General features: G+C 34.4%; 1 protein-coding gene across 3 annotated transcripts in view; it reads right to left on the bottom strand.

Moving 5' to 3' along the window:
- The window catches only part of Nt5c2 (5'-nucleotidase, cytosolic II), an 83,797-nt gene that overhangs the window by 39,490 nt on the left and 31,330 nt on the right, over nt 1-12,977 (bottom strand). Inside the window, exons 1-2 of one of the 3 annotated variants that reach the window (XM_077798334.1) lie at nt 9,363-9,567; nt 1,031-1,104 (exon numbers count right to left, since the gene is read on the bottom strand). In XM_077798334.1, coding sequence (XP_077654460.1) covers nt 1,031-1,104; nt 9,363-9,367 — 79 coding nt within the window. In that variant the 5' untranslated portion in view covers nt 9,368-9,567. Of the gene's footprint in view, nt 1-1,030; nt 1,105-9,345; nt 9,568-12,977 lie in introns of those variants that run through there. The other 2 variants (XM_077798335.1, XM_026401159.2) reach the window with 2 other exon arrangements.

Consider the following 12,977-nt stretch of genomic DNA (forward strand, 5'->3'; position numbering starts at 1 on the left):
GATAACAGACATGCACCATTATGCCTAGCTAAGACAAAAATTTTTGAAGACAATTTCTGAAACATTCTTTTCTAAGTGTCATAATTGTAACTATGTGTAAACCCAAATATGTAAGTGTTCAATTTGATCTCTCCTTCCCATTCACTACTCCTTTTTTTTTTAATTTTTTTTTTTTCAGTTTTAGATGGACAAAATACCTTTACTTTATTTTTGATGTGGTGCTGAGGATAGAACCCGGTGCCTTCCACATGCAAGGCAAGTGCTCTGCCACTGAGCTACAACCTTAGCTCCCCCACTCACTACTTCTTAAATGAGATATTTATCAGATTACAAATACTTAAGTTCTAAAGAGAGATAACTACTGCCTAATTTACTATTTCAATTATATCTCAGAAACAGAAGGGAAAAATAGCACAGTGCTAGCATCTCCAAGGGTTAGGTGAATAAAACTAATCTAGTTTTTAAGAAACCTTTTTACAAGTGTGCAGTCACTTCAATGGAATATAAAAACAATAACATGTTAGAGACAGTGGATATAGCTCAGAGGCACAGTGCTTGCTTAGTAGGTATAAGGCCCTGGATTTGATCCCCAGCACTGCAAAAATATTAAAATAAAAATTTAAAAACACCAAAAACCTAAAATGAGATGTTGAAATTTTTCAAATGATAATAATTTACCCTTATGTCCAAGAGACACAAAATTTCATCTCTGAAGAACAAATTAATAGAGTAAAACCCCAAAATGTCCAAATATATTTATTAATGTATAATTTCACCAAATCATTTTTTACCAGGGTCTCTAAAATAATTTAGAACTTGATCTACCTATCTGGTTCAAGCTCATGAACCAAAATCTCAAGCATATAGGATTTCAATATGCACAAATCTAAATGAGAACAGTTCAACGCTAAGAGTTTCTGCCAGCCAAATATATAATTAAATCAACATATGTTTATTGGATTGCCCCCCATGGACCCACTGCCTCAAATCAGAAATAGCAGTTCTTAAGCAATAAGAAGTTATTACTCACCAGCAAGGGTGTAATCCATATCAAAACCGAAACATTTTATTTTTTCCATGGCTAAACTTCGGTTCACAAATACCCTATAGAAAAAGAGACAAAAAGAAAAAAGAAAATTAATACTGGGGAAGGAATTCTTAAGTTTAATTAAGTTATTTGGCTATTTTTCTAGATTTCTCATTTATTATTTTTCTTTTTATTGTATAGATTTAAAGTTTAACATGTTTCTTTGTGTGTTGTTTTTTGAGAAGTAGTGGGGATCAAACTCAGGGGTGCTTTACCACTGAGCAACATTCCCAGCCCTTTCCATTTTCTGTTTAGAGACGGGGTCTTGCTAAACTGCCTAAGATGGTCTTGAACTTGAGCAGCTGAGATTATAGGTATGTGCCATTGTGCCATTGATATTTTGGTTATTTACACACTTGTGAAATATGCTGAAATGAATATGGAAATTAAGATATTTTTGCAAGGTGATTATTTCATTTCCTTTGGGCATATTGCCTGAATAACATGATGTTTTGATGTTTACTTTGATATACATAGACACAGTGATTACTAGAGTCAAGCATATAGTTTTCTATCCTTCTTTCCTTCTTCCCTTCGATGGTAAGAGTACCAAAAATCTACTCTCTTGACAATATACCACATTATTAGCTATAATACTCATGTTGTACATTAGATCTCTTAATATTTACCCTACAGAACTGCAACTATGCATTCTTTGATCTGTATCTTTCCATCACCAACCACTGTTTTACTGTTTCTATGAATTCAGTTTTTTTAAGGTTCCATGTATAAATGAGCTCAGGTATTGTTTTTCTTTCTGTGTCTGGCTTATTTCTCTTAGCACAGCAAAGTATCCTCTATGCTCATCCATGTTGTTTGAAATGATAGATATCCTTTTTTTTATTACTTATTCATTCTAATTTGTTATACATGATGGCAGAATGCAATTCATTTCATATTACATGTACAGAGCACAATTTTTCAAGTCACTGATTGTACACAAAGTATTTTCATACCATTTGTAGCTTCATACATGTACTTAGGGTAATGATGTCTAACTCATTCCACCATCATTCCTACCCCCTTGCTCCCTCCTTTCCCCTCCCTCCTCTTTGCCCTATCTAAAGTTCCTCCATTTTGCTCAAGCTCCACCCCACCATCACCATTATGAGTCAGCATCTTCATATCAAAGAAAACATTTGGCCTTTGGTTTTTGGGGATTGGCTTGCTTCACTCCAAATTTATCCATTTATTTACCTGCAAATGCCATGATTTTATTCTTTTTAATGTTGAGGAATGTTCCATTGTGTGTGTGTATGTATATGTATATGTGTATGTATGTATGTATATATATATATATATATATATACCAAAATTTCCCTATCCATTCATCTACTGAAGGACATCTAGATTGGTTCCATAATTTAGCTATTGTGAATGGGTGCTACTATAAACATTGATATGGCTATGTCCCTGTAGTATGCTGATTTTAAGTCCTTTGGGTATGAACGGAGGAGTGGGATAGCCAGGTCAAATGGTGGTTCCATTCACAGTTTCCCAAGGAATCTCCACACTGCTTTTCAGATTGGCTGCACCAATTTGCAGTCCCACCAGCAATGTATGAGAGTGCCTTTTTTCCCACATCCTTGTTTGTATTATTGTTTGTATTCTTGATAGCTGCCATTCTGACTAGAGTGAGATATTGCACGTTTTTTCATGTTTGTTAATTGATTGTATATTCTCTTCTGAGAAGTGTCCAGTTCCTTGGACCATTTATTGATTGGGATATATATATATATATATATATATATATATATATATATGTGTGTGTGTGTGTGTGTGTGTTAAGGTTTTAAGTGCTTTATATATCCTAGAGATTAGTGCTCTATCTGATGTGCTTGTGGTAAAGATTTGCTCCCATTCTGTAGGCTCTCTATTCACCTCACTGATTGTTTCTTTTGCTGAGAAGAAGCTTTTTAGTTTGAATCCATCCCATTTATTGACTCTTGGTTTTAATTCTTGCGCTACAGGAGTCTTATAAAGAAAGTTGTGGCCTAATCCAACACGATGGAGATCTGGGACTACTTTTTCTTCCATCAGGCACAAGGTCTCTTATTTAATCCTAGGTCCTTGATCCACTTTGAGTTTTTGTGCATGGTGAGAGATAGGGCTTTAATTTCATTTTGTTACATGTGGATTTCCAGTTTTCCCAGTACCACTTGTAGAAGAGGCTATCTTTTCTCCAATGTACATTTTTGGTGCCTTTGTGTACTTTGTGTACAAGCACTCCATCACTGAGCTAAAACCCCAGTCCATGAGTTTATTTTTGACATACGATAACTGTAATTATGATAGAATGTCCTTTCTGAAAGCTAAATAATATTTGTTTCTGTGTGTGCATTTCTATATCCATTCACTCATGGATGGATATTTTGGTTATTTCCACATCTTGTGAATAATGCCGAAATGAAGATGGAAAGGAAGATATTTTTGCAAGGTGGTGATTTCACTTCCTTTGGGCATATTGCCACGACAGGGATTGATGGTTCACACTGTAGTTATATTTTTAATTTCTTTAGAAAACCTTTATAGTGTTTTCCATTGTGGTTGCACCAATTTACATTTCCATCAACAGTGTTCAAGGCTTTCTCTTTCTCTACACACTTGGCAATATTTGTCTTTTTGATCAAAGTCATTCTAATAGGTGTCAGATGATATCCTGTTATGATTTTAATTTGTGTTTCCCCAGTGATGAGTATTTTTGAGCACCTTTTCATATATCGGTTGGCCATCTGTACGTCTTGTTGGGAGAAGTATCTAATCAGGTCCTTTGCTCATTTTTCTTCTTATTCTTTTTTTTTCTTTTCTTTTTTTGGTAGCAGGGATTGAACTCAGGGGCACTCAACCACTGAACCACATTCCCCAGCCCTATTTTGAATTTAATTTAGAGACAGGGTCTCACTGAGTTGCTTAGCATTTCATCATTGTTGAGGCTGGCTTTTTTGAACTTTTGATCTTCATGTCTCAGCCTCCCAAGACGCTGGGATTACACGTGTGCACCATCATGCCAGGCTCATTCCTTCACCCATTTTTAAACTGGGTTAGTCTTTATTTTAGCTGTTGAGTTCCCTATATGTTCTGTGATTCAACCCCTTACCAGATAGAGGGTTTACAAATATTTTCTCTCAATTCATATCCTGCCTTTTCATTTTGTGGTTTCCTTTGCTGCAAAGAAGCTTTTCAGTTTGAGATAGCCCCAGTTATCTACTTTTGCTTTTGCTGCCTGTGTTTTTAGTGTTCTACCAAAAAAAAAAAAAAAAAAAAAAATCACTGCAAAACCAATGCCAAGGAGCTTTCCCCAGTTTTCTTCTAGATCTTCTCAATTAAATGTCAGTATTAAGATTTATAATAGGGCTAGGATTGTGACTCAGTGGTAGAGCGCTTGCCCTCGCACGGGCAGGACCCGGGTTTGATCCTCAGCACCACATAAAAATAAAGGCATTGTGTTATGTTCATCTACACCTAAAAAATAAATATTTTTAAAAAGATTTATAATAAAAAATATTAAGAGTCCTTTTATATAAGTGAAATCAGCTATTACCCAAAAACACATGATTGCATCCTGCCACTAATAATGCCACATTCTCAAAATTTCAAGGACAAGGCTCTCTTTTTTAATGTCAGGCCCCTAAAATGAGATGTGTTTTTTTAATATTTTTTTTAGTTGATATATGTGCTGTGATTTGAACCCAGTACCTCACAGATGCTAGGCAAGCACTCTATCACTGAGCTAAAACCCCAGTCCATGAGTTTATTTTTGACATTTTACAATTCATTACTTATTTGTTTGCAATTTAATTGTCAAAGATTTAAGTCTATTCAAAACATAAATATTCAGTCAACAAATAGTTACTGAATGCCTACTATATATGCTAAGACTGCAATATGGAAATGAACAAGAATGCTTGCCTCATGAAAATTACTTTAACTATCTTTATCCTTGAGGAATTAAGCCTACCAAGAGAAAGACTTAAAAGCAAATAATTACAATAGTTCAATAAATGCTATAAAATAACAAGAAGAAGAGAGAACCAGCTATTTAGAAAGGTCAAAGAGATGTTTTGAGCTATATCTATAGAAGTTTATTAGCAAGACAAAAGAAAAAAGAATGCAAGCAAGAAAGGTTTCCAGTCAACTTCAAATCATTTATCGTGGCTGGAGTTTTCTTTAATTAAAAGAGCTTTCTTAGCATAAGAAACAAATTTGATAGCTATTATGATGGTAGATTCTGCATCATTTTAGTAAAAATAGGTCATGGTAAAAAAAAAAAGAGCTTTGTTTTTATTTGTTTTTGTGGAAGGACATTTTATGGAGAAACAGGGGTAGTGGAAAGAACAATAAATGTTATGAAGTTTAAAAGGGTTAGCAGCATCAAAATCTTAAAAGCTTTATTTGTCATATTATAGAGAATGGACTTTATCCTCCAAGAAAGAAATTATCAGATTCTGAAGAAATGAAATAAATTCAAATTTCAGAAAAACGGGGCTAGGGACATAGCTTAGTGGTACACAGTGTTTGCTTACCATGTGCAAGGCCCTGGGTTCAAAAAAAAAAAACAAACCCTCAAAATCCACAAGAATGTGAAGATATGGGGGAAAGTAGACATATCCTAGTATAACAGATATCACCATGATTGTCTTTGGGGGCACGTTTTAATTGTCTTTGAAAATAAGATACCCTAGCCTAGGCCATCTGATCTCCAAATTAATGGCCAAAATTAAAACTGGATGGTTTATCCTCTCTTAATACCAAACTTTTTTTTTTTTTGCCTTCATTTCATAAGTACCTGTGAGAAATAAGACTGACACAAATCAACTTCAGTGTTTGTCAAAATCATTATTATTTGTGGAAATTGTAAAAAATATTTAAAGCTATCTGGGCTATGCTCCCCATTACAATTTAGATCAATAATCTCCAAAGAGTAGTAACTGCACCAGGGGATGAAAAAGACACCACTGAGATAAAATAAGAAAATATAAGATCTTCTACTGACATTTACTTATAACTTTAAAATGTCTCATTTCTTTTATATTATATAAAAATAAAGATAGTAGTATAGATAACTTATAAATATGCACATACAGGAATGAATGCTTCATCTTTTAACTGATACATCAGAGAGTTTAGAAACCACTGATCTAGCTAATGACTTCTTTTAAAAACTTCACTAGCTGGACACAGTGGCAGCACCTGTAGTCCAACCCAGGACTAAATGATACCTCCTTTTTAAAAAGTTTGCGGTCAGCCTTGGCAGCATAACAAGACCGTGTTTCAAAAAAGAAAACGAAAAGAAAAAAATAAAAGCCAGAAGTGGTGGGACATCTGTAATGCTAGCTATGATTCTCTTGCTGCAATGTCCTGAATAAGTTCAAGGACAGCCAGGACAACTTATGGAGACCCAGTCTCAAAGGAAAAAAATATATATATAGATATAGATATAGATTTTTTTTTTGGTAGAAGGGATGAAGCTATAACTAAGTCGTTTAGCACCTTCCTAGCATGTGCTATGGTTCAATCTCCACTACCACCAAAACAAATAAAACCTCTTTACTAACTAAATATTTACTATTTTAAATTTTAAAACTTTCTTTCTCATCTCAAAATGTATGTGCCAACTTTAAATGAAGAAATTTTTAAATATTTGCTTAATATAGTTTGAGTACTTAAAATCACCACCTGAACTCAGAACAATCATCTCTTTTTTCTCTGAAAAATATAAAGTGATTAGCTATCTCATACATATAACTTCTGTGCACTATAGATTAACTTTATAAAACTGTTAGTTCCTGAAAAAGAAGTTACACAAAATATTTATACTTTCCCTAAGAAAACCTGGTCTTTTGGAAAAATCACTATTTATTTTACCTTGGGTTAGCTTTGGATAGGAGGTGGAGAAAAACAGTAGTTGATAGCAGAAAAATGAAAGGAACTAGAGAATAAATGATACCTCGTTTTCAAAAAAACATTCCCCAACTAAAAAATAATCACCATGATTCCTCTACCACTTTACTAAACTTCACATTGCTTTTACTGATAAGAACATCAACTTTATTATCAACTTTTCCCAATTACACAAATCCTTTTAAAAAAATAACAAGAGTAAAAGACAAACTAGTGGTTCTAACTCTAGAAACTACACACTACTACTGAAGATTACTTAGGCTTTTCAAAAGACTCACACACAATTCAGTCAAAGGGGCCAACTGGATCAAAACCTTAATCAGAGCCCTAACAGCTGACATGCCTAAAATATTCGATAGGAATACAAACAGGATTGGATTTGGAAACATTTTTCTTCCTCATGATAAAATCCAAGAGAAAGAGATGTAAAAATATATAAAAAAATAAATAACTTTGATTCTGAAATATGCTAGAGCTGGTTTCAGGCTCAGCTAAAATCATAAGAAAAAAATAAATTCTGCTAATGTCAATCAGTGCTAAAGGCCTAAAGAAACTATTAACAGTACCAGCAAAGTGGCTTACCAGTTTATTTATTATTGAGAAGAGAGATTAAACCTATATTGCCAAGAAAAATATATCAAATATAAAATATACTTATATAACATAAAAATACACATGTAAAAATATACATAAGCATATATTTAGAGAGATAAAGATCACAGTGAACATTTATTAACCATATAAACTCTGGGAATGACATATCTCAAGAATATGAAAATGTGTTTTTACCAAAATAATTATGTTAAGTACCCACAAAAATTACATCATTCCTCTTTGATTTAACTAATCATGTTAAGTATTCAATTATACACTTATTGAATGTCTGCTACAAAGCAGGTACCATTTTGTGACATATACCATAGAAGCTGTCCTTTAGGAGGAAGCCAGAGCTAGGGAAGACATTATAAGTGCTTCAAATTTGTAAATAAGACATTTTTCTATGATCTTCCACCAAATATCCTTTACCTTTTCATTCAAAACAAGTACCCTAACTCACAGAAGCAGTTCTGTGAACTTAAATTAAAAAAGCAACAATCACTCCTCTCTCCCCCACAACCTATCCATTTCTATTATTATGCTTATGAAACAAAAGGAAAATTTCCCATACATTTAACTTCTCCTTTTTTTTTTTTTTGTCTAACTTAAGCTATTAAACATGGAGGAAGAAACAATATGTGATGAATACTTAAAGTGCATAAGCAAAGCTATAATAACAAAATGGAACAGCTGCAGTATAGTGAACTTCTGTAAGTCAAATATAGTTATTGCCTGTACATGGTTAAGGTTTATAAAGATAACATACACCCAACTGCTGAAAGAATTGACTTCAGCATAGAGACAGCCTTAAACCTGAAATAGTATGTCCCTAGGATATAATCTTCAAAAGAAACTAATCTCTTGGCCTTAAAATAATAACTACTCTTCACTAAGATTTAAAAAAAAAAAAAGATGTTGGGTGCTATACCAACGAAAAGGCATATTTATCAACTAAAAGACTAGGCTTACTGCCCTACTATATACTTCAAAACAAAAAGATTTATCTGCTTAGGGAATCCAAAAATTTCTATTGGTACCAGGACCTTGACTATGTACCTCTGCTATGCATTTACCAAATCACTCTTCTAAATTATTCATCAGTGGAACATACTCCACTTTTATGTTTAGGAATCTGCACATATTTGTGAAATTAATTTTCCAAATTTACCTTGAAAGAACAAAACTGTCACTCTAGAAAGCATGACTAAACTAAGCATCCAACCATAAAACACAATTACTAGGCAGAAATTCCTACAAGCTAAGTCATTTGCAAGTTGTAGATTTGACCAATAACAAGAGAAACGTCTCTTGGGCTGGGGATGTGGCTCAAGCGGTAGCGCGCTCCCCTGGCATGCGTGCGGCCCGGGTTCGATCCTCAGCACCACATACAAACAAAGATGTTGTGTCCACCAAGAACTAAAAAATAAATATTAAAAATTCTCTCTCAAAAAAAAATTATTAAAAAAAAAAAAAAAAAAAAACAAGAGAAACGTCTCTAGGAGACAGGAATACTATAAAACTGAACACAGACTTTTAATACAAAGGAAAATATAACGACATTTATTACAATATCCCACTGCAGTAAAGCATAAAATTTGAAGATGTAAATATAGATATTAACCATCATAAATAAAATGATTAACACAATGTACTTTAAAAAGAAGGGATCTAATAGTCTCACATTAAACATGAACATGCAATTTACTATATATGAAATTCTGCAAATAGCAAATTCTTAATGGTTTTGAGATTTAACTCACAATTCAAGCAGAATTACCTCATCTGTCACTGGTTGCCGTTTTGCAAACTGTGAAACTATCTGAGTCAGTAGTTCTTGAAGTCACATAACAAAATTCTTCTTAAGACCTAGTATAATTTTTTTGTGTGATTTTAACCTAACTTCAGAAAGACTGTTTAGTCTGAACAAGGCCCCTTAATGGCATGTATCTTCTGAGTGTTGGAGAAAACACCTCTGTGTCTAATTTAACTTGTCACTGGATATCACTGTTGCTCCACACAAATCCATTTGGAATAGAATTTCTTTGGCAATGTGAACTTTATCTGTAACTCCTCCCCTTGCTTAGGAGTCACAATTTCCTGGCCAAGTGCCCAACAACAGTTACTGCAAGAACAAATGAGACTAAAAGAGTTCAAGTGTAAAATCTTTTTGACCATCTGTTTTCATTATGGGTTTGTGTCATTATACATTCAAACTCTTCTACAATCAAGAAAAGAAAAGTTTAAAAAAGGTAATAAAAGTGCATTTTGAGTTGGCAAGCTAAAATTATGAACCAATAAATATATGTGTGTATTTTTACTTAACAGAACAACACTACAATATGGATTTTTGCTGAAAACCTAATTTAGTACCTTTCTCCTCAACCTACAGTTTAAGGAGAAATACAGAATAGTTCCCATTTTCCAACTCAATCTTAAAACCACATCCAATTATCTCATATGCCTTCATTTAAATTTCCAAATATCTCTGGAATCCAGATCTTCCATTCTACTTAAATTGATAATTGTAGAGCTCATAATTATTTCTTCAGGAATCATGTTCCAATTGCTCTGCCTTCATATGAACACTAAGTTAAATGCTTTGAAGTAGTGCTATTCAGAATGTGGACTACACACTAATGCTGGTCTATGAATATTAGTCATTAATACATGACATGATATATACAGAAATTGCAAAGTATTTAGAAATTTTTATAGCTCAATATTTGCCTAGTATGTGCAAGGCCCTGTGTTCAGTCTCCAGCACCATAAACAAAAACTCAAAATCAAAACAAAAAAGCCCAGAAGAATCACTGTGAAGACATAGGGAAAGCTGAAAATATCCAGCGTAAGAGAAATTTATACAACATGAAACCAAGCATTAAGACCAGATCCCCTGGGGCTTGGAGATGTGGCTCAAACGGTAGCGCGCTCGCCTGGCATGCGTGCGGCCCGGGTTCGATCCTCAGCACCACATACAAACAAAGATGTTGTGTCCGCCGAGAACTAAGAAAAAATAAATATTTAAAAAAAAAAAAAAGACCAGATCCCCTATTTCCTAGGTAACCTCACCTGACCCTTGCCTTCATAATAATCAGGTAAAGTATGTTTTCTTTCATTATCATGAATTTGTCAATCAAATGAGGCAGCTATACCCTCTAGTCCGTCCATTGTGTAATAACTGTATGCAGGCAAACAAATGAGTGACAAGAAAAGCCCAGTGAAATGGATGTACTGGCACACACTTATAATCCCAGCTAATCAAGAAAATGAAGCAGAGCCAGGCGTGGTGGCACACACCTGTAATCCCAGCAGCTTGGGAGGCTGAGGCAACAGGATCACAAGTTCAAAGCCACCCTCAGCAACCTAGTGAGGCCCTAAGCAGTTTAGCAAGATCCTATCTCAAAAAAAAAAAAAAAAAAAAACACACCAAAGGAATGTGGATCAGTGGTAAAGTGCTTCTGAGTTCAATTCCCCATACACTCCTCCTACCAACCCCCTACCCCCCCACCCCACCTCCCCCCACCCCCCCTGCCCCCCCCCCAAAAAAAAAAGCCAAAGCAGGAGAATCTCAAATTCCAATCCAGCCTGGGCAACTTACTCAGACTCATTCTCTAAAAGAAAAAAAAAAAGGGGAAGGAAAGAAGGGGTACGGGTGAGGAAATAATGAAATAATGATCTTCGTTCTTGAGATTTGCAAAACAGAAAAGAATCTCATGACTGGATGATAAGGTTCAGAAGTGCACTATAAGGCCCACCTGCTATTGAGAAGGCACCCACCAGCCTGAGAACACCCATTAACTACCTATATAAACTACTGCTAAATCAGCTTCCCCCTCAAGTATGACTTTGAGACAGGTTTTGATGAGCCAGGTTTTTAAACAGTCTCCTTCAAGTTGTCTCTTAACTTAAAGGGCCTGATGTGCAGCAAGCAGCTAGACTTGGGTCTGGTAACAAATATAATAATACAAAGTATAAGTTTACATTTTATGCTTTTTCATTCTTTTTTTTATTTGTTTTTGTAGTTATCGATGGACAGAATGCCTTTATTTTATTTATTTTTATATGGGGCTGGGGATCGAACCTAGTGCCTCACACATGCAAGGCAAACGCTCTACCACTGAGCTACAGCCCCAGCCCCCCATTTTTCTTTTTTGCATGATGCTGGGGATCAAATCCAGGGCCTTGTGCATGCTAGTCAAGCACTCTACAACTGAAGCACATCTCTAACCCTGTTCCTTCATTTTTCTAATAACTCATTTTTATTATATTTTATAAATGTTACCAATTTGAAACAAAAAGAAAAATATTTTTAAAAATTGGTCCTCTATCATAGATAAGCTTGAGAAACACTGTCCTAAAGCTTAGCTCTAATGACACCACTCTCCTACTTAATAATCTTTAGTCACTGCTAACACAGATCCAATTAAGAAAGTATAAATTCTTGGATCTTCAAGAAATTCCAAATCATTTGCCCCTTGGACAAAATCAACTTGATTTTATACTGCTACACTTTCATACACCTTTTGTTCTAATAAAGCAAACTACTTACTACTTCCTAAATATGTTCTGAGCTTTGTTTATGCTGTTCACTATTCCTGAAGTGTCCACCTCAGTTATCTCTCTCATTATTCATCTCTATTATTGTATCTATAGTAATTTCTTCGAAAAACTATTTTGGCTATGCCACATAGCTATGTGAACAAAAATGCCTCTGGGTCTCAGATTACTTTTCTACTTAATGAAAAAGATTTCATCAACAACTAAAATTCTGTAAAGCTGTGATCCAAATGAGAGGTTTGAATATTAAAAATTCTTTATTTTGGCATTTAGTATATTTTGTCACATATATAAAATATGCAAGTAGTTCTGTTATAACTTACTAAATTTTAAGCTCTGAGACTAAGATTTATAGCCTATCCAACACCTAATAGAAAGGTCTTGCAAATAGCAAACACAATATGTAACTAAACTAAAAACTTTTTTTTTTTTTGTGTGTGTGTGTGTGGCTAAGGATTGAACCCAGGGCCTAGTGCAAGCATGGCAAGTACTCTACCAACTGAACTATATCCCCAACCCTGAACTAAAAATTCTTAAACTGAACAACAGCAGTGTTTGCTAGAGGCAGTGGGGAGGAGAGAATGGAAAGTGTCTGCTAATGGGTACAAGGTTCCTTGATCATGAAAATGTTTTAAAATTAGTAGTACTGAATGCACAACTCTGAATATACTAAAACCACTGAATTACACACTTTAAAAGGATAAATGGAATGGTATGTGATTGTATCTCAATAAAAATGCTATTTAAAAAACTTAATAAACCTTGGTCTGCCATTATGTCTTCATCCTTCAGTAAAAAATATGCTTGGGGGCTGGAGTTGTGGCTCAGAGCATTT

Source organism: Urocitellus parryii, chromosome 5 (genome assembly GCF_045843805.1).
Source record: "Urocitellus parryii isolate mUroPar1 chromosome 5, mUroPar1.hap1, whole genome shotgun sequence".
Taxonomy (NCBI): domain Eukaryota; kingdom Metazoa; phylum Chordata; class Mammalia; order Rodentia; family Sciuridae; genus Urocitellus; species Urocitellus parryii.